Source organism: Acinonyx jubatus, chromosome F2 (genome assembly GCF_027475565.1).
Source record: "Acinonyx jubatus isolate Ajub_Pintada_27869175 chromosome F2, VMU_Ajub_asm_v1.0, whole genome shotgun sequence".
NCBI lineage: Eukaryota > Metazoa > Chordata > Mammalia > Carnivora > Felidae > Acinonyx > Acinonyx jubatus.
The window spans coordinates 9936820-9962317 of NC_069394.1; the positions used below are offsets into that span (position 1 = coordinate 9936820).

At 42.8% G+C, this 25498-nt stretch overlaps 1 protein-coding gene across 2 annotated transcripts in view; it reads right to left on the reverse strand.

The window, feature by feature from the left end:
- EFR3A (EFR3 homolog A) overlaps window positions 1-19279 on the reverse strand; it is a 103976-nt gene extending 84697 nt beyond the window's left edge. Inside the window, exon 1 of one of the 2 annotated variants that reach the window (XM_053208239.1) lies at window positions 19046-19279. In XM_053208239.1, coding sequence (XP_053064214.1) covers window positions 19046-19055 — 10 coding nt within the window. In that variant the 5' untranslated portion in view covers window positions 19056-19279. Of the gene's footprint in view, window positions 1-15228; window positions 15249-19045 lie in introns of those variants that run through there. The other variant, XM_015068361.3, reaches the window with a different exon arrangement.
- Window positions 19280-25498: the final 6219 nt, after the last annotated feature.

Below are 25498 nucleotides of genomic sequence, written 5' to 3' on the forward strand. Positions count from 1 at the left end.
TCCTCATTTTCATGCTTTAGTATTCTCCTTCTAAATTAACTTGCCATGCAGGTAACAAGAAAGTCTACCGAAGTTTTCGGTTCAAACCCAGATTCACAGAAACAGCCTTTATTCCTCCTCAGAAGTTGTCTGTGACATTTTCAGTTTGTAAAAGTGGGGAAAAAAAAAAAAAGAAAAACTGACATTTTCCATATGCCTTTGAAAAGGCCGTGAAATTATAAGGCAAAATGAACACAAAGAACATATGAAATATTTCACTGTGCGTCAGAAATATTGAGAATATACTGGAAAAGATGGTTAATATAGTATCCACAATTAGACAATTTATAAGACAGTTTAATCAGAATACACCAAAAAAATCCAAATCACTCATTTATAAAACAGACATGATTAATTTCATAGCCTATTTTAGCTATACACACATATTTATTTAAAGATTTTAAAAATGAAGTCAGTTGCACTTTGCCAAAATAAGGATCTCTCTAATTTGTTTATGCTTCATTGCCAGGTTGGTCTTAGACACAGTCTCCACCTTTTCAGCCTTACTTTCCAAATAAGTAACATCTTTCACAATAAAAACTGTGAATACTCATAGCTCTCAAATCAAGCCCCAAACTTTTTCCTTTCCATTCATTTGTTTATGCCATTCTATCTATACAGAATAATCCATCTTAAAAAATTATAGGCATTCAGTAGTCAATATGCATTCCAATTACCAGACTCCTGGAAGTGAAATCTACTACAGGTTATAAATGAGGAGGTTCAATAATTTCAAATATAACTTATCACACTGAGTTGGTAAAGAAAGCATGAGACAAATGAAACTTTAAAAGGAATTTGCAACATAGGCACCTGGGTAGCTCAGTCAGTTCGGCTCAAGTCATGATCCCCAGGATTGGGGTCAAGCCCTGAGTGGGGCTCCAAGCTGAGCTTGAGACTCTCACTCTCTCTGCCCCTCTCCCCTGTTTACACTCTATTTCTCTCAAAAAAAAAAAAAAAAAAAAAAAAAAAAAAAAAAAGAAAAAGAAAAAGAAATTAAAAAAATAAGAATTTGCAACAAACAGTTAAAACAGTCAAAAAATGAACCATAACTCTCTACCTGGAAAACCAAGGCAATGGGTTAGCAGTCAGGACAGTGGACAGTTCCGAGTTATCAGGCTGAAGTACATTAATTTGTGGTAACAAAGTTGTCCATTTACTAGTCAGGAATACTTAAAAGATTAGAGAAAGAAATTAAAAGTAAAGCTAACTTTTTAAAGCAATGAACAAATGCTGTGGGAACAACTGTGTTCCCCCCAAAAAAGATACGTTGAAGTCCTAACCCGATGCCTAGGAATGTAATCTTATTTGGAAACAGGTTTTGCACAGCTAATCAAGTTAAAATGAAGTCCTACCGGATTAAGGCATGCCCTTCTTCAATTTCCAGTATCCTTATAAAGAGAGAAAGACGTGGAGACTGACAGGGAAGAAGGCGAGGGGAAGACAGGAAGGGATTAGTTATGCTGCCACAAACCAGGAACTCAGGCCTGCCAACAAGCAGCAGAGCTAGACAAAGCAAGGAAAGATTCTTCTTCGGAGCCTTGGGAAGCAGGGCCTCGCCCACACCCTGATTTCAAACTTCTAACTTCCAGCACAGTGAGCATGTTCTGTTGTCTTAAACCATCCCGTTGGTGGTACCTTGTTCCAGCGGCCTTGGGAAACTATCACAAGTAAAATTTCATATGGCATGTACACCCATGAGTTCTCTACTTAGCAGCGATGTGCCCTTTCTGAAATCGATTCCAATGCCAAAATGACCTGAAGTCAGCCCCCAGAGTTTGTAATTCATTCCTTGATATTCCAGTCATTCAAACTCATTCTTTCCCCATCCCAGCAGAAGCATACAAAATAACAGATATGAAAAGAAAGAATTTTTGCTCAATTCCACCAATTTTCTTCTGGAGCCAAATATACTTAAGCTTAAGTAAATGACTGTTTGGTCTGGGTAAAAGAAAAAGTGACTATGCCACCAGCTTACATCAAAGTTTATTAGATAAGCATGGTTTTAAAAATGGAAACTTACAACTAAAAAAAATTTTCACTTTCATGTCTCAAACATACCTATTATAGGTTCAAATGTATCGCCCCCTAAATTCTGGTGTTGAAGTCTAACTCCCAGTGCCTCAAAATGTGACTTTATTAAGAGACAGAGTCCTGCAGAGGTAATTAGGTTAGAATAAAGTCATCAGAGCAGCCCTAATCTGACAAGTCTCTGTAAAAGACTGGTATCTGTAAAAGAGGTGAAATTCAGAGACAGACACACATAAAGAACTCCACGTGAACACGAAGGGGGGGCATCTACCAGTCAGCGAGAGGGGCCTGGAACACACGCTGCCCTCACAGCACTGGGAAAGACCCTGCCAACACCCTGATTCCAGACTTCTGACCTCCGGAACTGTGAACCAATAAAGTGTTTATGCCAGTCTGTGCTCCTCTGTTACAGCAGCCCCAGGCAAACTAACACAACACCCACTGCTAAATGCAAGGTCCGTGAGACACAAATTCTGGTTTCAAGGATATAGTGCAAAGAGTAGAAAACCTGAAGACCTAACCAAATGACTGTGGGGCCTAATCTACCCCAGGATCCCTGCTCTTATTCCTTATCTGCCAGTCTGATTCTTTCAAAATGCATTTAACAAATATGTGAATATCTACTATATTCCTGATTTTATCTTCCTTAATGTTCACAAGAACCCTATTATGAATCATCAACATTTACAGGTTACAAATAGGGGATCACAAAAGTAAGAGTCCAGGGCGCCTAGGTGGCTCAGTGAATTAAGCGTCCGACTTCGGCTCAGGTCATGATCTCACGGTTTGTGGGTTTGAGCCCCGCGCTGGCCTCTGTGATGACAGCTCAGAGCCTGGAGCCTGCTTCAGATTCTGTGTCTCCCCTCTCTCTCTGCCCCTCCCCTGCTTGTGCTCAGTCTCTCTTGGTCTCTCAAAAATAAACAGAAAGAAAGAAAAAAGAGAAAGCAAGCAAGCAAGCAAGAAAGATTAATCCAAGGTCGCACAGCTAGAACCGCTGGATCCATTTAAGAGCCTGTGCTCTTAACAGTTTATGCACCGCACCGTCGTCCTGAAATGGCTTAAAAAAAGAAAAAAAACTGAACCGTTTAGTTCAGAGACTGAAGTAACACAGTCAAAATATTATGCAGCTGCCAAAAGACTGTACTATTGTTACCATGGTACAAAAACCAAGTCAGATGGCAGAGAACGGAGAAGTGACACCCAGCCTGAGAATGTGTCGTATTACAAAACATTCCACTTCTAGAAATTCTCTTCTTTTCCTACTTACACGTTATTCTGAGCTCTAAAATGTCCCTAAGAAGCAGCTCTTTCTGCTCATGGGTCCTTTCCCCGTGCTATAATAAAAACAAACAAACAAAAAAAGGAAATAAAATGCCCTTAAGAATATAAGAATGTGTAGGGGGAAAGAAGGAGACGCTTTTGTTACACTTTTAGAGCGCCTCCAAAAAAGTCACTGCTAAATTTCCAGCACACCAGAGACTAAGCAAGAGCTGCATGGAGGACTCAACTACTGAGAAAAGGCAGGGAGAACCCCAGGACCTCACAAACAGCCAAACGATGACCACTGTCCGGGATTCCTTAAAAGGCTTTCCTATTCACTGTGCACTTGAGTTTCCGCTTGTAACAACACCGCACTCTGGCACAAGTGTCCCCAAATCAATAAGGAAAATAATGGAAACGATGCTGTGCAACCTTTCCCCAAATCCTAGCAGCAAACCCGTACTTTAAGCAATATTCGGTTTTGAAGCCAGAGCCCCCACTACTTTGTAACGATAACATGGGAATCCTTTGCTTTAGAGACAGAGCAGGCAGAGAAGAAAAAGTACAGTGATTTCTCCCCTCGGTAACTATGACTATATTGTGATTATGGTAATCTGATACTGGATGGTTTCAGAGTTTTAAACTTAAAGGTATACTATGCAAGTTTAAAAATGCACAGATAAAAATATCTTCTTTACAATGAGGAGATTAAAAAGAACTGGAATTTCAGACCTTTAATTTTAGCAAGTCTCCTAGTATTTATCAAAATGTAAGTCCTACTGAAACAAAATCTGGAGGGGAAAAAAAGTGGGGCATCTGGAAATTCATGTTTATAATCACTGCTCAGGTAATTCCCAGGGTTTTTGGTTTATATAAAGACCCAGTCTTTCTATACACTTAAAACGGGTCAACTTTACGGGATGCAAATTATATCTCAATAAAGGTGTTTTTAAAAATCAATTACTTCCCTCATTAGACCTATTGTGATCTTAACATGTCATCTGTAACACTAAGGTCATGGTTTAAAACCCTACTGCTACCCTACTATACAAAATGAAAACACGGATAACGAAAAGTGATAGGAGTGATGTGTTTTGAACTTTTTAAAGTAAGCTCTTTTCCAAAAAGCACCAACAAATACCATTTCTACTTTTGATTAATTTTTTTTTTAACGTTTTATTTATTTTTGAGACAGAGAGACATAGCATGAACAGGGGAGGAGCGGAGAGAGAGGGAGACACAGAATCTGAAACAGGCTCCAGGCTCTGAGCTGTCAACACAGAGCCCGACGCGGGGCTTGAACTCACAGACCGTGAGATCATGACCTGAGCCGAAGTCAGACGCTTAACCGACCAAGCCACCCAGGCGCCCCCATTTCTACTTTTAAAAACTAAGGCACTATAGTCTAGAAAAATAAACCCTTCAATCAAAACATAATAATTTGTCACTCTTAAGAGCAAAAAGAATCTACCAGAGACAATGACTGAAACTTTTTTCAGTTTAACTAGGTTGATATGCATTATTTTTAATTAAAACCCTCTGAATATTTCACAAGGAGGATATAAGTTATATCAAGCAAAATTCAAATCAGCTTTAAAATCCCACAACTACTTAAATTTTAACAAATTCCTATTTCCCCATTAGTCATAGAGTAACAAAAGTGTTAAATCTGCTGGGGATGTTTGTAACTTCCACAATTACAAATACATCTAATTTACCAACAGCCCTGAGTCTTATAAATTTCACAACACCCACAGCATCTATGCCATATGTTAAAGATTTTCATCTGAATTGAGATGTTTACATTTTCTGATTAAACAGTAAAGGAAAAGACGGGTAGTGCCGTTAATTATGTACCTAAACAGAATGCATACTGTAAGTTATTTTTTATCCCAAGTTTAAAGAGAGCAAAATATACCACAGACTTGTTGATAAGCCTTGCTAATAAGTAAAAAGCTGAATAAAAAAATATTAAGCTAATTTAAACCTCCAAGTTTCAGTGTTTGATATAGTCTCCCCAAACTTCTAACTAAAGCAGACTTTAAACATTTTGTATTCACTCCAATCATGAGATTTTAGTTAACACAAAGTCAAAAGCCTAAGACTTCTTTTAATTTATCACACACACATTATCATCACAGTCAGTACATACAATTGATTTTTAGTTAATCAAAATGTTAAGAAGGCAATCTAATCTTTTCTCATATTTTTTTAGTGAATCATAAAGTAAAATCTGATGCCCCCGTAAGACTTCCAAGGATTACTAAATTTTCGATTTCAAAAGTAAGACATTATGGGCGCCTGGGTGGCTCAGTGGGGTTGAGCATCAGACCTGGGCTCCGCATCGGGCTCCCTGCTGTCAGCGCAGTGCCAGCTTTGGCTCCTCTGTCCCCCTCTCTCTCTGCTCCTCCCCGACTTGCCCTTGCGCTCTCAAAAATAAACATCAAAAAAAATTTTTTAACCAATTTTTTAAAACTTTTTTTAATGTTTATTTATTTTTGAGAGAGTGTGCACACAGGGGAGGGGCAGAGAGAGAGGAAGACAGAATCTGAAGCAGGCTGCAGGCTCTGAGCTGTCAGCAGAGCCTGATGCAGGGCTCGGATCCACAAACTGCAAGATCATGACCTGAGCTAAAGCTGGAGGCTTAACCGATGGAGCCACCCAGGCACCCCCCCAAAAAAAAATTTTTTTAAAACATTATTACTAATGCATGGAAGAAAAAATACCAGCAACTTTCTGTGATGTTATACACCAAGAACCTGTAAATCTGTATATATTTGTACTAGTCACTTTATTACTGCAACTGTTGAAATGTATTTATATTTTTTATATATTTATAAAATATATAAATTATATTTATCTATTTATTTATATTTAATTATACTTATACTGGAGAATTTTAAAGAATCAATGGAAAATTGTCTTTTATGGAAATACTCAAATTGTTTGGCAAGGCTGAAATACAATGCAATTTTAGGTTAAAAAAAATTAAGGATGGTGGAATCAACTGCCATTCCAACAAAAGCTCAGCAGCCAAACCACACTTAATTATATTCATCCCTTCCTAGTCCTCAGAACCACTGGATACAGAGCTTTTAAAATTGTTCAGCCCTTTAAAATTGTACCCCTATGTTTATAGCAGCATGATTTATAAGAGCCAAATTATGGAAGCAGCCCAAGTGTCCAGGGATAGATGACTGGATAAAGAAGATGTAGTATGTACGTATGAGTACACACACACACACCATGGAGTATTATTTATCCATAAAAAAGAGTATCTTGCCATTTGCCATGACATGGCTGGAGCCAGAGAGAATTATGCTAAGCGAAATAAGTCAGAGAAACACAAATACCGTATGATTTCATTCATATGTGGAATTTAAGAAACAAAACAAATGAGCAAAGGGAAAAAAGAGAGAGGGACAAACCAAGAAACAGATTCCTAAGCAAAGAGAACAAGATGCTGGTCAGAGGGGAGGTGGGTAGGGGGCGGAAGAAATAGGTGATGGGGACTAGGTAGTGCACTTGTCCTGATGAGCACTGGGTGACGTACGGATTTGCTGAATCACTCTCCTGTACACCTGAAACGAGTACCACACTGTATGCTAACTATACAAGAATTAAAATTCTTGAAAGCTGTTCAGCCCTAACCAGCATGCTGCTGTACCCTATCAAGGCAACAAAAAGAGCAGCAATATTCCTATGCTGCTGAAATAAAAAACAGAGGCTGTAAGGGGTGCTGGGTGGCTCGGTCGGGGTGAGCATCCATCCAACTCCAGATTTCTGCTCATGATCTCAAGGTTGTGGAGTGGAGCCCCGCGTCGGGTTCCACGCGGAGCGTGGAGATGCTCGGGATTCTCTTTCTTTTTCTCCCTCTGCACTCTCCCTCCCTCACGCTCTCTCTATAAAAGAAGAATGGAGGCTGCTTACTGAGTTACAGTCAGCAAATACACAGAAAACAATGGACGGAGGGAAAAAAGAGCAGCATTAGCTGTGTAAGGGGAGAAAATCGTGTGGAGAACTTAAAAGAGCTAGTGGAGGCTCTCAGGGGACAGTTCAAGTGCAGACACCTCTCACGTCTGAGAGAGAAAGCAGTTCATCGGCAAGTCTACGTGAGCACCGGACTTGCCGCCAGCAAAGCATTCAGTTCTTTCACGCACACACGTAATAATGAGACTCCAAAAAAGACAACAAGAGACAAGTTACTAACAATTCAGTTCTACATGAAAATTTTTCTATTACATATGTGGAGCTGCCTTCATTTCTCCTTGCAAACTGCACAATTAAGCATGTTTATGCAGGAATCATAGAACAGTTCACGTCCTCTCAACCTAGAATGACGATCCCTTCCCCCAGCCAGAAAGCAGTGACAAGACAGATAAGGACTTAAGGACAGGACGGTACATACCATGGTTTCGATACACAATCGTCTTTCGACCCCTAAGCTTTAAATTAAGATTTCTTTCCTAGCACTTCACAAACGTTCGTAGCATCAGATCAAACAGTAAGACACTTTTCCCCCCTTTTCTTGCTATATTGGAATGTTTCAGATGCTACTATAAATAAATGGACCTTCATCTGAGTCTGACACAGCTCTTGTCATGCACTGGTCACAGCGGTATTTGATTTATGCGCCACCTGCTCCCTCTTTGGTCCCTCTGCCTATTTAAGCCTTAAGTGGACACATTCCTCAAGGATCTGCCCTGAGCCTCTTTACTCTCTTTACAGCCTATCCTTCAGTAATCTCACCCACTACAAATGCTCTCTGAATGTTCTCTCAGGCATCACACACTTATCACAGCCTAAAACGGACTCAGGTTCCATCCTAATTTCCCCAATTGCTCTTTCTCCAGAAAGTCCCTATATGACTTTCAGTTCACCCCAGTGATCAAGCATGAACCAGAGCTGTTCACCCCAGTGATCAAGCATGAAACTCTGGAGGAATTCTGATTCCTCCTTCCCCCTCAACCCCTCATCCAATTAATTCTATCAACTGTACTTCCCCAGCAGTATACAGACTGGTCCACTGCAATCTGCCTCACTACCATCATCCAAGTTCAAAGCCCATTGCTCAGGCTACTGTACTTTAATTAATAACCTCTAACTGTTCTCCCTCCAACCTTGCTTATGTGTTTCCATAGCAATCTGTGTTTCTCTTAGTAATTTGAGTTACTCTACAAATATACACAGAATGTGTATCACGGGCCAAGCACTACATCAAAAGCTACATACAGTGGTAAAGGAAACAGGTACAGGTGCTCGTAAAGCTCCCTGCCCGGTCAGCGTAATTATGTGCTCTGGACTTGTCTTCCCCACGAGACTAAGCTTCATGAGAGCAGGCATGACATCCATGATGACGCCCATTGTGCCCAGTATGAGCATACTGCTGTACCCTCAGTGTCTATGAAAACTGACTCGTAGTAGGGATTGAATAAATGTGTTGATTAAAAGACAAAATTACCAAATACGCGCACACACGCACGCACACACCTTCAAGTCTTCACTTTCCCCAGTACCAATGACTTACTTCAACTGGCTGCTAGTTATTTCCCCCCGTATGACTCACCTCAAACACTTTCCCCAAATCCATGCTTGTCCTATCACTCCTCAGGCTTCTGATGGCACCTTGCACTCACCTTCCCCTTGCAGTCTCTTCTCTAGACTCCACAGCACCATTTTAGGGTGCTTACCACGTCCTTTGTGTTACAGCCATCTACACAAGGTTCTATTAACTTCTTAAAGCTAGAGACTGCTTTATTCATCTCTATATTCCCCACCCGGTAGTGCCCTGCCAACGTAGGCACTAAAATAATTTGCTGAATGAATGAATCCCTAAGAGAAATCCAAAGGAAAATGAGAAAACCGGAAGAGAACATTTGTGACTCCAATAACACACTGACAGCACCTATGACTGTATGACTGAAACGACTACAAGGAGAAATCAGACAGTTCCACTCCTGGAGGTCATCAGAGCAAAAGAGGTGAGACACCATCAGGTCGATGGCTTTGGTTTTTGCCCCTCAGTTCCTAAGTTTTTTTTTTTTTTTTTTTTAATATTTATTCATTTTTGAGAGAGAGGAACATAGAACACGAGCAGGAGCGGGGCAGAGAGAGGATGATGCAGAATCCAAAGCAGGCTCCAGGCTCAGAGTTGTCTAGCACAGAGCCCAACGCAGGCTCCAACACACGGATCGCGAGATCATGATCTGAGCCAAAGTCGGAGGCTTAACCGACTGAGCCACAGGCGCCCCTCAGTTCCTAAGCTTTTAATTCTAAAACATCTTATGTTTTTGTCTGAGGGCATTTTCTACTAAGATTATAAACTTTAAATTTTTAAAAAGCAGCCAACATTATTTCCCTACAGAAATCGAATGCAGAATCCCACAATAAAAAGCTACTCCAGCTGTGGCTGGGTCAGGTAGAGAAGCCCACCTGCTCGCTCAACAGTCCCTATTATACATTCATGGAAGACACTTTGAAAATTTTGGCTCTAAAGGTAGCTCAAGCTTCCCTTGTGCAAGCCTCCGATGTGGATCAGTAACATGGATTCTTAGGAACCAACAAGGAGAATCTGTGCCAGGGAACGGAGCTTTTGTAAAGGTAACAGAAACTGAACTGAACTGAAGCAAACGTACATCACTCTCTTCCTGCCCCTGAATTGTTCCATTTCACGCACCTGGTGCAGTAAGACAAACCTGGAGAGCCTCCCAAAGATGCTCCCATCCTCAGAAGACCAAGCAAAGAACCAGGACGGAACCAAGAGAAAAGGTGAACCAAGGAGTGGACAAGTCATGTAAGCTGTTTCTAATCAGGGCTGTGAACTGCAGAAGAAAGTGGACCTCTGACGTTCGCACAGTACAGCCCAGCTATGAGAACAAGAGAAGGCCACAGGAGCTCAGACCCCAAATCCCAGCCACTACCCATCTGCCTGGAGTGCTCTCTTGTCTGCAGAAGCCCTCCTGGAACCTGAGACAGCAAATGGTAATAATCCAAGAAGCACCTACCTTGCCCTCACACATACTGATTCTAGTAACACGTTCACGAGGTATTTCTACCTCTAAAGCACAATTACGTAAGTTCTACTGCATCTAAGTATCCCTGAGAGGTAGTATCATTTTCCACTTATCAGGTCAAACAGCTAGTAAAAATACTTATAACTAAGTTCCTAAGTCCATTTGGGTCATATTCATAAATGGGCCGCTCCTTTCAACTTCCAGGCCAGTCCTTCAGCCTGACACAGTACCTTCCACAAAGTTTATGAAGTCCCAGGAATTGACAATGGCAGACTTGAACACCTTGTACTTCATTTTCTCTGCCCAGCAGGAGTGAGATCCATTTAAAGCTAAGTGCATCCACAGCACAGAGAACTCTGTAGCAAATTGCCAAGACAGCTGTTCAGAAAGTCAATTAAATAGCAGGGGTGTGAAGAACACTTAGCATTACCCAGAAAACTCCAGCAGCAGGAATACCCTGGAGTTCAGCTAGTGAAAAGAAAAAGGTACAGCTGAATAACCTACCAGGTAAGAATAAAAACAAGCTAAATAAATAAATTAATAAAAAGCATTTAGGACAGAGGTCTTTTTGAAGACTGCAGAGCAAAAATTTAATGCCTAATTTTAGAACACAGCAAACTCTTAATTCGGAGGTACGATGAAAAAAATCTGAGTAGTGACTCCTTCTTTAATAAAAAGAGAATCATGCTATCTAATAATCCCTGAAGTTAAAAAGCAGTAAATAAATACACAGAAGGAAGAATATGACAGCCTACATGGAAAGAGGAAAAGTAACAGTAGCTCCTGTTTGCTTTAGAGCATATGCAAGAACAAGCTCATTTCAAGAACTGCACGAAGCCAGCAAATACAAATGAGAGAATTTTGACAGGTTTGACATCTTAATCATAGGAGGAATTGCCAGCGTTCATTTTACGATCATCCTTCCCTAGAACTGTATTCATTCTAGAACACACAATCATTCCCCGCCGCCACTCAAAAAGACCCTGCAAACTGCTAATAAATTGAATCCACACATAATGACTCATCTTAACCTTTCAGGTTTTCATGATTGAAACCACCACTTGATAAATCAGATTTCTTCCTCCTTTCACACTAAATTACCAATGATTAAAAAAAAAAAAAAGCCCCATTTTTTTACTTCCTATTTAAGAACATTATTCACCAACCACTGTTCAAAGTAATTCCCAGCATTTTACATCTCCCAGCATAGGACAGCAATTGTAGTCAGACAACAAACGCAGTGTTCTCCTAAGCCAGATATGTATACAACCAACACTATTTGATCAGTCAATCAAAATTCATTTCCGTGGACTAAGGCAAAAGCCAGTTCAGGGCAGTATTTTAATGTTTCATTTCAGTTTTGTGAAAAAAATTTAAAAATTTTTTAAAAATTAGGTTAAAGCTGTAAAGAGCCTTAAGCACCTTCTTCTGATTGTAGACTATATGCTAACTATATAGAAAATCTGAAAAACACAAATTACAAAGAAAATAAAAATAATTCATAACCTCAGCACATTCAAAAGTATCATTTTTAATGGTTGCATTAATGTTCCTCATTCAATTTCACTTCCTCATTATTGGCTACAGAAGTTTCTGTGTTTTCACCATCTTATAAATATTACTGCGATAAACATCTCAGTGCAGAAACATTGGTACAGTCTGTTTTCAGTAATTTCTTAGGGATAGATTCCCAAAAGTGAAATTACTGGGTCAATGAACAGAAGTATTAGAGCACTTGATAAAATATTGCAGATTACTTTCCAAAAAAATCTGTACCAATTTAAACTTCTACCTTTTGTACTGTACCTCACCACCTTTGCCTGTTATTATTAAAAAGTCTTTGGTAATCTGACAATCCAAAAATGATTTCAGCTTTTAATTTGCATTTCCTTATTAATGAAATGTAATCATTTCCCCCAAAATCTTTATCAATGTTTGTACGTAGACTTTTATAAGCATAGGTGTATGCTTTAACCACACAGAATTGGTGTTCTTCTTGGTTTATAAAAAAACTGCAAATATCGAATTTTTTATGTTTAACATTAACTTTAAATCCTTTACATCTTTAGCCACAGATTTTTGTAATACTTCCATCATGTATCCTTCTATCCCATATGAAGGCAGTATGAAGGGTATGTAGCTGTGAACACCCCTCCAGGATTCAGATGACCCAGGTTCTGGCAGCACTCCATTACCCAGCTGACCGGCACACTTAACCTACTTGGTTTAACCTTCCTCTTAATGATTGCACTAAATGTTCTTTTTAGCTGTAAAATTCAATTCAATTTCATTTTTCCCTCTCCGGTGATCCTACAGTTCCTAAATGAACTCTCTTTATACATGCTGAATTTAGAAAAGCCTTTGTGAATATTCATCTACATTATAAGAAAAGGTTTCAGTCGGCTAGCTGAGAGGTTAAGAAAAAATTATAAAAAGCATGTAAAATAGGGGGCAATAAAGTAGAAGAAAAAAGCCACCTGAGTGGCTCAATCAGTTAAGCATCAGACTGATTTCGGCTCAGGTCATGATCTGAGATCACCCCCAGTCGGACTCTGTGCTGGGCGCGAAGCCTGCTTAAGATTCTCTCTGTCTCTCTCTCTCTCTGTTTCTTTCTCTCTCTGTCTCTCCCTGCCTCTCTCCCCCACCTGCGTCCTTACACACACGAGCGCACACACTCTCTCTCAAAAACAAATAAAATTAAAAACGGCATGATATATTTGGCAAACGATGATATTCTTCTACAACCTGAATTACAAAGCTTTGGTCGAAGAAGAACTGCCATTCTGGTGATCTCCATTTTTGCAGGGGATACATCTCAGTATGCTTTTGAATCTCTTGAAACTATGCAAAAGTTTATATGAAAATCTGCTTTCATCAGATTCTCAACAGGGTTTGTTTTGCAAAAATATTGAAGAAGCCCTAACCTAGACAAACAGCTCACATCTTATCTACTGGTCGACACTTTCCTCCTTAAAGTGGGGGGAGCCATACTGGGATTTTCTGTGCCCTCTTCTCCATTTCTGAGAATGCCAGGAACCTGTTTCCTTCAACATCAATAAAACCTTCTACTAACACTATCGGATAAGGAGGTACTCATTGTCTACACAGGGGCTCCTCCAAAGGAGTTTAAAGTGGAGTTTGTAACAGAACTAGCTGTTCATACAGAAAGACTGTCTCATTCATAAGTACAATAAAAATACCTACACAGTGATTCCTTCTTTAGTAAAAATTGGAATGTTATCTAATAATACCTAAAGGAAGGTGGACAGCAGTAAATAAATATGCAAAGGGAGGATATGACAGACTACATGAAATCAGATCTGTCCACTGCAATCCATCCCATGCCTACAGAAGGCTGTTAATGACAACTGGGTCATTCCATACCAAAGCAGAGCTATGTAATGGGTAATATGTAGCTTTCTCCTAACATAGTACCTTCATTGGACTCAGGAAAAAAAGGGCCTCTGCCTCCCAAAACAATGGACTTTTTTTCGTTTAGAGGGATTTGTGGGCTAGCGAGCGGAGAGGCAATATTATAAATCACTGCCTAGAAAACCAGAGAAAGATGCACTTGCTGGTTCAAGTTGCTCACTCCAGATCACCCACCGTGGCAGATAAGTTCTCCAGAAAGCTGGGCTTACTCCTCCCACCTACCCCTGTATCCACATGGTATAGCTCTGGAAGGTACTTAGAACTGTGTGGAAATCTTGAGATGGAAAAGCAAGGTATGGGCAAAGGGGAACCTGCCTAGGTTCCCCAAAGTTGCCCGACAAGGTCAAGGGTCTTTCCTGACCCTGACTCTGACCTGACCTCACAGATCACTACTGACTAGATCAGACTGCAGGTTCCTTTGGGCCTTCAGGTTGAGAAGACAATGTCTACAGGGACCCTGGATAGGAAAGCAGGCTGGGCTGCAGGAAGAGCCTGATCTATAACATTTAAATATTTAAATCAGTGGTTCTCAACCCAGGGACAATGATGACTCCCCCAGGGGACATTTGGCAACGTCTGGATACAGATTTGACTGCCACAACTTTGGGGAACAGGGAGATTTACTACTAGCCTCCAGTGGGTAAAGGCCAAGTTGCTGCTAAACCCCACAAAGCACATAGCAGCCCTCACCTCCCAAACAAAACATTCACTATCCAGTCCAAGACATCAACAGAGCAAAGTTTGAGAAATCCTGATTAAGACTACAATTTTCAAGCTTCCATCTGTATTCTTAGCCTGACAAATGTTAGAGGCAGGCCTGCTAAGAACGTAATCATGAATTATAGAACTCTCATAACACTGTTTTAATGGGAAAAGGTTTAGTTCAGGTTTTGGTATCCAAAGAATAACTTCTGTGACTCCAGTTAAGATTCACTGATTCAACGTTTACCAAGCACCTGTTATGTAACTAAGCACAGTGCTGAGCAAAAGTAATGGTGAAACTGATAGTATCTGGTAGACCCAACTCCTGCCTGGCTCAGAACAGTGTAGGATGAAAAAAAGCTAGGACTCTGAAGCCAGACCCACCTAGTTCCAATCCCAGCTCTACCATTTACTGTAATCAGGCAAACTGCTTAACTCTTCCTGGACTTCAATCTCTCCATTTCCATAATATGTCAATCAGGGCTTCCCACAAAGTAGAAAATAATGAAATAAGGTATTTCTCATAAAGCACAAAGTATACTGCCTGGCACACAACAGCATTCAATAATTAATTCTCTATTACTAACAGCAAGTTTTAAGTTTCTATAAAGTAATCAGTATATTGGAAATGGCCAGTATGCCTATAAAGAGGACAGTCAGTGCCTGTGACCGCATGAACACAATTTTGGTCAAGTTCATTCATGGCATACAAGATCCTTCAAGTTCTGGCTCCTATCTCTTCCAGCCTTACTTCCCACCATCTACACCCTCTTCGATGTCCCATGCCCCATGAGTGGGGACAGACTGAAAGATGAGATCTAGTAGTCACCAGTCTCAGGCCAAAGGTCACTGTGAGAAAGAAAATTCTCCAGTTGGGACTCTGGCAGTACACACAGGTGCTGGGTGGAAGGGGGAGGAGAGGTGCACAGAACCAATGAACACAAGAGCTCACAAGCCAGGAATACGTCATTTGCTAGTAATGCATTTCTAAATGGAACCTCTCCACCCAGCATGCATCTTTCGCTACTTTGCACCTCTTTCATAACAGACTGAAAAATAAGTCAAATATAATCAGCCTCATCGGTGGGGGAAAAAAACAAACATGAAGTGACCACATTACCACAGCTTAACAAATGTGACCAGGTATCAATGCCAACATCTAAATGAGAAAAGAAAGCATTAACCACAAATTACTGAAAGTATAGTTTGTAGCAAACAATGGTTACGATCCCCTTAGCCAACATACAATAATGTTATATACATAATAAAAGAGCACGTTTTACTGAACCAGTTTGGAGGCAACTGTCAGCTCGGGAACCCCTTTCACATAAGCAGTTTTACTAAAACGGGAAGGCTGTGCCTACAGAACCAAGTATCCACTGAATACACCGGTGAAACCCTCAGCCTTCTTTGCCCAGAGTCCTGCGGCAAGACAGAAGCAAAGGCAAAAATGTCAAATTTTCTTAGAAGTTTACATGCCTGACTTAAGTTTTGGCTAAACTCACTTTTATCTTCATGTAATCGCAGGGAATAAAGGGGGGGGAGGGTAAACTACTATCAACATGGTGCTAAAACACCAAAACTAAACCTCATCTACACTTCTCGCGGTGAAGGATTCTAGGGACTGGATGCGTGCTGGAGCCCTGGCTCTGTTCCAGGTGTGACCTTAACCACGTCACTGAGGCTCGTGGGGGTCTCAGTCTCCTGAAATGAAAAAGAAAATAAAATGGCTGGATTAAGCTGTAACATCGCTTCGACTCCAATTCCGACTCAGGGTCTGACAGTCTTTAAGATCAAAATGTTTCTTCACGGTCCTTCAAAGGAGAAGCTGAAATAAAGGCCTTTAGAGACATGATGTATCAAATTGTAGGCTTGTAGTTTTGAAAAGACCATTTAGTGAAACATTCTTAAAATCTGTGCTTAGTGATTACTGCAAACGACTGGCTGAATATAGTGACATAACCACAGAATTATTCCTGTCGCGGCAGCTTCCTGTCAGGCATCCTTCCAGGTAGCTGCTTTCTGCAAAAGAGTTGCCGGCTCTTCAAAATAATTCCAACAAAGCTACTAGTTAACATTCATGTGATAATGCAATTGCTTAGCCTTCAGGGGTATACCACGCTCCATCAGATTCTGCTTATTAACACCGGTTGCAATGACTGAGAGTATCAATATTCCAAATTAGCAACCAAACAGCAATAGGAGAATAATTCGAAGGCTGAGAGCAAGGGTCACTTTCAGAGTTCTAGTCTGAGAGACCCTAGTGTTCATCCCCAAGAGAAAAGCAATACATTTATTCACTAAAGCTTTAAAGGATTAACGGGTCCAGCTTGCAACTGATTCTCTGAACTCATTTGACATTTAAAAAAGATAAATTAAAAAGTTCAGTTGATTTGGAGAGAGATTCCTTCCTAAAAACATCCCCAAAGAAAGTGCCTATGTTGACATTTATTCTCCACGCAGGATTTCTAAGAAGTACCACGGTCCACTGAACTATCCCAGCAATGCTGGTGGTTCTGGCCACGAAGAGCGACAAAAGGCAACGTGAACTCAACCACTTCACCTGAGTCCTGCCAGCTGGTACTAGGTGTTTACGCAATCACAGAAACTGTACCACAATAAATACGACCAACGATAATGAGAGAGAACTCAAACATTTCACTAGCCTTCCAATCAGGCCATAAAATCCGCATCGTTAACTATGCAAATACGCCATGGTTCATCCTTGCCTCATTTTGCATTGTAAATCATATATTTTAAAAGACACAAGTTTCCTGGGGCACCTGAATGGCTCAATCAGTTGAGCATCCAACTCTGGGTTTTGGCTCAGGTCATGATCTCCTCGTCCTGAGATTGAGTCCTGCATGGATCTTTGCTTGGGATCCTCTCTCTCCCTCTCTGCCCTTCCCCCCACTCATGCGTGCAAACACAGGCACCCTCTCTCTCAAAATAAATTAACATTTGGGGAAAAAAAAAAGAGACAAATTTTCTGAATCCACTCCATGAGGCTAGATAATCTTAGCACTAAAAATTTAATTTCACAGCATAACTTATATTGCCATTTTACCAATAAATTCCACTTGAAGCCTTAACTTTCAAGAGTAGGTGTTTACACCGCCTCTCCCTTTTCCTTTCTCAAAGTAAGATTAGCACAATGCTCATCTCAAATATTCCTGGAAACAAGAACATACATTCAGAAATCATAAACAATAAAAAAGAAATAATGATGATGATGATATTCCTCCAGTCTAGAGGAATACAATTAAAACATAAGTTGACATATTTAAGGAACACAAACTTCAAGACCATGAGTTAAGGACACACATTACTGTGTTCAGAACACAAAATCCACCTTATCCACATAAATAGGGCGAGTTAAAAGTAGTCGTTCCATCAAGATCATTTAAAGATTTGCCACAGCATTACATAAACCTTTTTCAATATCCGGAAAAAAATTCCTCTTTACCCGCCAGTAAACAAAACATGCATTTGAGGCTGACCTGGAAATCCAGTGTCCCTAATGTCTACCAAAATAAGGACAGTTAGGAGTTACGAATTCTAAAAAATGTGAGCTAACTGGAAGCGTATTTTCAAGTGTTTACAGATTTTACAATATGAAACGCTTACTCAAAAGAGCCCTAATTGAAAACAGTTTCAAATCAGTCATCTTCATGCTTCCTCCCCGTGCAAAATTAGGGAGTTTCCTTAGTTTGCACAGACACATATGGGCCACTAGGTTTCAAGTCACAATGCACTTCTCCGGGTCGTTTTAAAATGGGTCATTAGTAATATTGTCCTACCCCGTCTGTCCAAAATGTCCCCAACATGCAATGTTTTTCAAACTTCAGAGTCCCTCAGTAACACCTAGGCCACTTATTAAACACGCAGATTCCGGGGCCGGAGCTGCGGGGTCAACGTGCCTTGGGAAGAACCCCAAACAGCACTTGTAATCAGCAGCCAAGTGAATCGGAAGCAGGTGGTCCAACAGCCACACTTTGGGGCACAGAAGCCGAACAAGTTCCCAAAAGAGCACCTACTTCAGCCACCTCGGCAAGTTACCAACGGGGAGAAATTCAAGCTGCTGGGACTTCGCGAGCCTGGAGGAGGGGCTCTGGACCGGGCCGGACCCCCCAGGAACCCCGCGTCCCACCAGACGACGCCTGCCCCCCCACCCCCCGAGGAAGTCAGCAGGCGACGGCGCTGCGACCGCGGTGACTTCCAGCATTTCCATAAAGTCTCCCCAGCTCCGTAGGGAGCTGGGGACAGAGCCTGGACTTCGAAGTCCCACAGGTCTAGGTTACTCCGGCTCTCCCACTTACTCCCCGGGCATGCTTAACGCTCGGGCCTCAGTTTCCCCGTCCGTGCAACGGACTCACGCCTCCCCGCGGGTAGGCTGAGCCGAAACGAAAGTAACTCGCCGGGCGGCTGGCACTTCCTGGCTCTCCCTGGCTCTCCCCAGTCCGGCCCGGCTTCCCCGCCGCCGCAGCGGACCACCCGGGAGCGCGCGCTGTGCGGGCCGCCGCCTCCCAACGCCCCCCGCCCGGCCCGACCCTCGGCCGGCCACTCACGGGTGGGCATGGTGACCCCGAGCCGCGCTCGCCGCCGCACCCAGGCTCAGCGGGGCCGCGCAAGGCGCGCCGACGGCACCATGGCGGGCCGGCGCCGGGCCGCGGAGGCCCCGACCGGGCGCAAGGCGAAGGGCGGACGGAGCGGACGCGGACCCCGCGGCTCACGCAACGAGGCCAGCGACAGCCGCCACCGCCGGCCCAGCCGCGCGCCGGACGCCGCGTTGGGCGTCCCCACGCTCTGACGTCAGCACGCCGCCGACGCCCCGGCCCCGCCCCCGCCCTACGGCCGAGCCCCGCCCAGGAACGGACCCGAGCGGCCGGGCGCGGGCGGAGGTGGGGGACTTGGAGAGAAAGTGTCGCCTAGAGTAACTTCGAGCTTCGTTTTGTCGTTTGCATGAGTCCTTACTCGCGGTACGTCAGCGATATTTGTTGCACCGCCTTATAATGTTTGTGAGGGTGTGCGTGATTGTATCGAGGGCATGAGTAGACTTTTTTTTTTTTTTTTTGCAAACTTGAACTTGCAGTGCGTTCTGATTCTCTGAAAGCATGATTTGAGACGCACTGAGGTGTTCGGGGTGATGGCTGAGCACTTTTTTTGAGAGGACAGAAAATGTAATTTCCTCTTGCTCCTACTGGTGATTTTCAGAGACATTATAAGCCTCAGGAGGCATTATACGCCACTTGGCTGAGCCACTTTTCTTGACTCTTGAGTGCCATCAGTAATCGTTGTGTCTAATAGTCACCAAACTGAGCGAACACCTGGAGCCTAGAACATTCGGCACAGCACGTAGACTTTGTTAGGCCCCGTGGGCAGTGCACCGTATGCATGGAGAAATAGAAGCAAGCCACAGAGGTCTAAAACACATTCTCAAAGAGGTTCAGGAGTTTTTGATGCCTCATTCACTTGGGAACCTGTCAAAAAGCACATTCGTAGGTCTTGAACTAAATCCACTGAACGACACGTTTCAAATAAGTATTTAAATTTGAGAAACTTCTTTGAAAGCAGTGCCAGCGTTCTAAGGTTAAGAAATGATACTGTGCAGGGGGGGCTGGGTGGCTCAGTGGGTCGTGCATGGGACTTCAGAGCAGGTCATGATGTCAGGGTTTGTGAGTTCGAGCCCTGCGTCCAGCTCTGTGCTGACAGTGCAGAGCCTGCTTCGAATCCTCTGTCTCCCTGTGTGTGTCTCTCCCCCCCCACACCGCCCCCCACTGCTTGTGCTCTCTCTCGCTCCTTTTCAAAAATAAATAAATAAACATAAAAAAAAAGAGCCAGTCACAGAAGCCGGTGAGAGGAGAGTACATACAGTGGACTGTCTCTTGCTAAAGGGTAAATGTCAAACTACCAAGTACTTGGAGGACACTTCAATACACTGGTGCATATTTTTATCATCTCTAACATCTTTCCTGCTCTCAGTTTTTGCCCTGAGACTTTCACAGCATCTTAACTTGCCTCTCCACTTTCCCCACTGACTCCTAATTAAACTGCCATCAGTGCTTACAGTCCACCACCGGACTAGGCACTTTTCAGAAACTGGCAAAAACCATAGTCCGTATTTCTGTATCCCCTGCCTGGCACACCGTTTGGGGGCTAGGACATTTTAATTAATAACTACTTAACAACGCCCATATGTATTCAGTGAATGTGGGGGGAGAAAGCAGGTAAAATAGAACTAGTTAATGAACAACTTTGCAAGCTGGAAATTTGTCCTTTAGGAAACCATTCTAGGTTCTCTGTGAGAACAGTGACATTAAATCAGAAGCCGGGTTCTGTGGAGTATACACCATGACATTAACCATGGAGGGGAGTCCTTAGGACTGACACTGAAGGGAGCATTCGGTGCCTCGTCTTAGTGGTGGCTGTGAAAAAGGAATGAGCTGAATCTTACTGCAGCAGAAAAATCCCTGGGATTTGTCGGCTACTGGCTTGGGACCAAAAGAGAGGCATCTGTTAGTTATGTAACTCCAAGGCTGGAATAAGGAAACGAATGATACTGGGAGAGCAGTAGACAAGTTGGGAAGGAATGTTGCTTTGGGGAGGGGTGTGAACAGAGGATGTGAGTTTCTCCTTGACACATTAAGCTCGATGTGGCATCTTTGCTTAGTTCTGAAGGCAGTGAATAGTTCTGAAGGCAGCTGGGCATACCAGGCTGAAGCAGGTGGAGGGATCTCAAGGTTGGAGATTTGGGAAGCTTTGGCCCACAGACAGGAGCTAAAGCCAGGAGTCAGAGAAAGCCTGCCGAGGGAGGGTGTGGAGCCAAAGAAAGATAGAAGAGATCCAAAGGGCACAGTGCCCTGTAAGCCGAAGGAGGATATGATTCCAAAGGACAGACATCTCTGCTTACATTACTCAAAAATGATGCAAATCCCAAAGGCCCTGAGAGAGTCTGGCCCGTAATGAGTTTGGTTCTTTTTTTCTTTCTTTCTTTTTTTTTAAATCCCCTTGGTCTTTTGGTTTGTATTGTTGCCAGGAATAAAATCAGCAGCCAAAGGATTCGGAGGAAGGACAGCTGAAAGTCAGGAATAATTGCGTCATAATTATAGGATCGCATACAACATACATAAGTGTTTTTCTGGTTTACACGTGGGCTTTTGGTAACACGGTTACCACACAGACCCCCGTGCCCTCGCAAATCCTCTGTCTCACCTTCTGCCTGTGCTCCTTTCTGCCCCTTTTTTCTGAGAGGACTGATTCTGCCACCCCCTTCTTTAGACTTGATCTAAGTGTGGTAGCCTCTCTGGGACCACTCCTTCTGTTCCCCTTTGGCAAACACCCTTCCATCCCCTCTGCTAGTGCTCCCCTTTTGAAGCCCAATTTGGGCTGGTAGGAACTGGGCTTTATCTGTCTCTGTCAGTCCCCACACTGCCTAGTGCTTGTACGTGCACATCACGTCTCACTGACACAGAGATGGGCTGCTAGATTCCTCTTCCAGAAAGAACGCCTGCCTGGTACTGTCAATTAAAGTGATACTGGGAAGATCATCACTGACATCCCATTGGAACATTAGCTTTTAGCCAAATTGCCCAAAATAGCTGCTTCCAGTTTAGTCCGCTATTTGTTCCAATTTCTAAATCAGGCACAGAGACCATGCACTTTTAATTAGCACATGTTTTAGTGGTCAAAGGTAATTGCCAGCAGATTGGCAGCTTATAGGAATTAACTACAAGGAGGCTTCTCCCAAAAGTTTATTCCCAAAAGGTCATCGTGATGCAGTGTGATGCTCTCATTGCTTCATTTCCTTTATTGTTTAGTATTTATATCAATGACGTGCCCTTTTTGTGTCATCTTGTTCCATTTTATTTCTGCCATTGCTTAATAGTGACTTGGGCCTTTCCAGTTCTTCTGAGGCATAAAAAAGCACAGACGTTAGACTTAGAAAACCTGAGTTTGAATCCTGCCTTCCCCCTTCCCTGACCTTTTGACAATCCATGACCTCCCTGGACTTAATTTTCCTCAATTTCAAAATCAAGAGATATTCCCTTGTGTTGTAATGTTCTGTGGATCTCCTCAAGGCAATAGTTCTCAGGCTCAACTGAACTTTGGGAATCACCCGGGGGCGGGGGGGGGGGAGGGGGGCGGGGCTTTAAATAAGCCCCGTCCCTGGGTCCTACTCCTGAGATTCTAAAGTACTTAGTCTGCCGCATGGCCTAGGCCTGGACCTAGATTAAAAGCTCCTGGGTGTTTGTAAGCAGCCAGGTTGAGTTCCGTTGCCTTAGGAAAGAATTAAGCAAGATGAGGCTCTAATTCAGAGTCATATACCTCATTGAGCCTTTTCTGATGCCAGTTAAGTTCATGCATTTTGAGATCACTGCCCTCTGAATGCTAGAGTAAATTTCGCACTCATATGCTACCCAAACTAGTTGCAAACATGCATGAAAACAAATCAAAAGGACAAACCTCTAATCCGGAAGGTTATTACCAACCCTTTCTGTGCCAACTAGAACACCGTGCGAGGCACAACCTCCCGATCATCCCATTAGCCGGCTATCATGGTCCTCTGTGCATTGTAAAGACATTGCCAATGGATAGGGAGCAAAGTCTGGTGATAATTAAGAGCTCTTGATTAAATCAGCCAAAACAGCTGGAAACCATTCCTTAGAAACACTATCATTTTAAACAATTAGAGGAAAGCATTCTCTTTTATTGTCACTTACCGAAATGCTAGCTAGCTTTAGCATTTAACACAGAGTGTAGTGGTGCTGTTAAAAGAGAGAAAAAAATTACTCCTTTAAATATGGTGGCACCGTAGGCAGTGAGGTCCTTTCCAAGACCTTTGTGACAACTGGGATCAAATCTTATTCATTGCTGTATCTCCTTTACGTTGAACAGATTAGGTGCTCAGTAAACATTTGAAGGAGAAAAAGAAGAAAACACGGAAGGAGTGAAGAGAGAAACCTCAAGGACATAGAGACAAGCAAACAGGTAAATCAGAGTTTTGGAAGAAGCTTTTTGTGGTAGACTGGAAAAAACAGCCTCAATTTCTTCCCCTGGCTGTATGCATTCTCGCAATTGACTTCTCCCAGAAGTACATTCTTTCTCCACTCAATCCGGGCGGGCCTTGCAACTTTGGCCAATGAGACAATGACAAACGTTGGGCAGGCAGAGACATAGAAAATGTGAAGACTGGGCTTCCTTTTGGAGGAGAGGCCCCAGTCATTCCATCCATTCCAGATGAGGCCACCGTAAATCAGCCAAACCCACCAGCTCAGCAAAGATTCAAGAATGAGTCTAGCCCCGACCAACATCAGACCACCCCACTGAGACGAGCCATAACTGTCAACACAGAGGAGCGTGAGCTAAATAAAATAGGTATGTTAAGGCCACTTATTTTAAGTTTGGGGTGGTTAGTTATGCACCCCATAATCACAATTGCTAATCATCACTACATAATTATTAGTTATTAGTTATAACTATTAGTTGTAACTGTTCTTAGTTATCACGACAACTGTAGCTAATTAATCCCGTTGTAGAAAAGTCATCGTGGGAGGTATGATTTATCAAGATCTTCATTTGGACCAAGTAGCGTGCTAAGAACTTTACACGCATTTTCTGACATGATCCTCACAAAAATTGAGTAGATGAGTATCTCCATTGCTTTAATATGTGAAGCTTGGAGAGATTGAGTAGGTATAATGGCCCTGGAATTTGAACTTATGTTCATGGGCCCCCAAGCCCAAACTCCTAACTACAGACAGTCCAAAGAGTCAACCACGGAACAAATCAGAGGGCCTGGCAGGAGATGGTAGAGATGAACAGAAGGTAACAACAATTATGGCCTCTCTTCCAGTCTGCTCTGCTGAAGGAACTGTGACGCCCTTCAGAAGAGCGATTGTGTTTTCCAACTGTTTCAAAGACTCTTAGGAAAGCCAGTAGGTTTCGTATCAGTTCTCACTTGGGGGAGAAATTGCGATTGTAATTGTAGACGGGTGCCAGGTTGCAAGGGCACCTGGTTCCAGGGGTCCCAAACAGACCAAATTCAGCCACTTGCCATGGGACGAATGGAGGTGAAACCAGAAAGGAATTTGTGTCAATGAGGCCCACACCAGGAAGACCGCGGACTAACATCTGTCTCGAAAGACAGTCTCCAAAGTGCCAGAAGTACTTCCAGGTTTACAGGAAGAAAGTGTGGGACACAGGTCAGTGAGTACGTGCAGGAAGGCAGTGAAGGTCAAGTCGATCCGTGTCTTGGGGTCACATGCAGTCTGGCTGGCTCAGGGCAGTCCTTTTTGTTTGGCTGGGTGGTTTCTGTTCCCATCACAGGATGCTTGGCCCGTAGGGTCTTTTGCCTGAGTTAAGAGATAAGCTGCAAAGAATCAGTTAGGAAGGTTCCAGGTCCAAACAGAAGTAGGTGAAGTCCTCTTTCATGGATCACTGCAGAGTTGTCGGATTTCCTCTTGTGTTTGAGAAGATGGAAATAAACTGTGGCAGTTGAATATTGTTTTCAAGTAAGTTAAAATAATTCTTAGGGACACCTGAGTGGCTCAGTCTGCTAAGCGTCTGACTCTTGGTTTTAGCTCAGGTCGGGATCTTGCGGTTGGTGGATGGAGCCCCGCGTCAGGCTCTGTGCGGACAGCTCAGGGCCTGCTTGGGACTCTCTCTCTCCCTCTCTCTCTTTGCCCTTTCCCCCCTGGCGTACGCTCTCTTTCTTTCTCTCTCTGTCTCTCTCAAAATAAATAAACTTAAAAACTTAGTTTTAAAAGATTACATCCCATGGGACATGCAATGCTGGTGAAGTTCGTAAAGGAAATCTTTGTCCGTAAACTGTGCTCTCCTAGTCTTTGTGTACCAGTTGAGAGTGAGAGACAGAGACATCTGCCTCTTGAATTTGTCTCAAATAAGGTAACAGAGTTGCAGTTAGACAATATCTCCGCTAATCAGACTTACCTTGAGCATTGAGTGGGGGGAGGGGTAGCTGGAAACAAAGCCAGAACTTTAGGCCTTTGAAGCAGGAACCT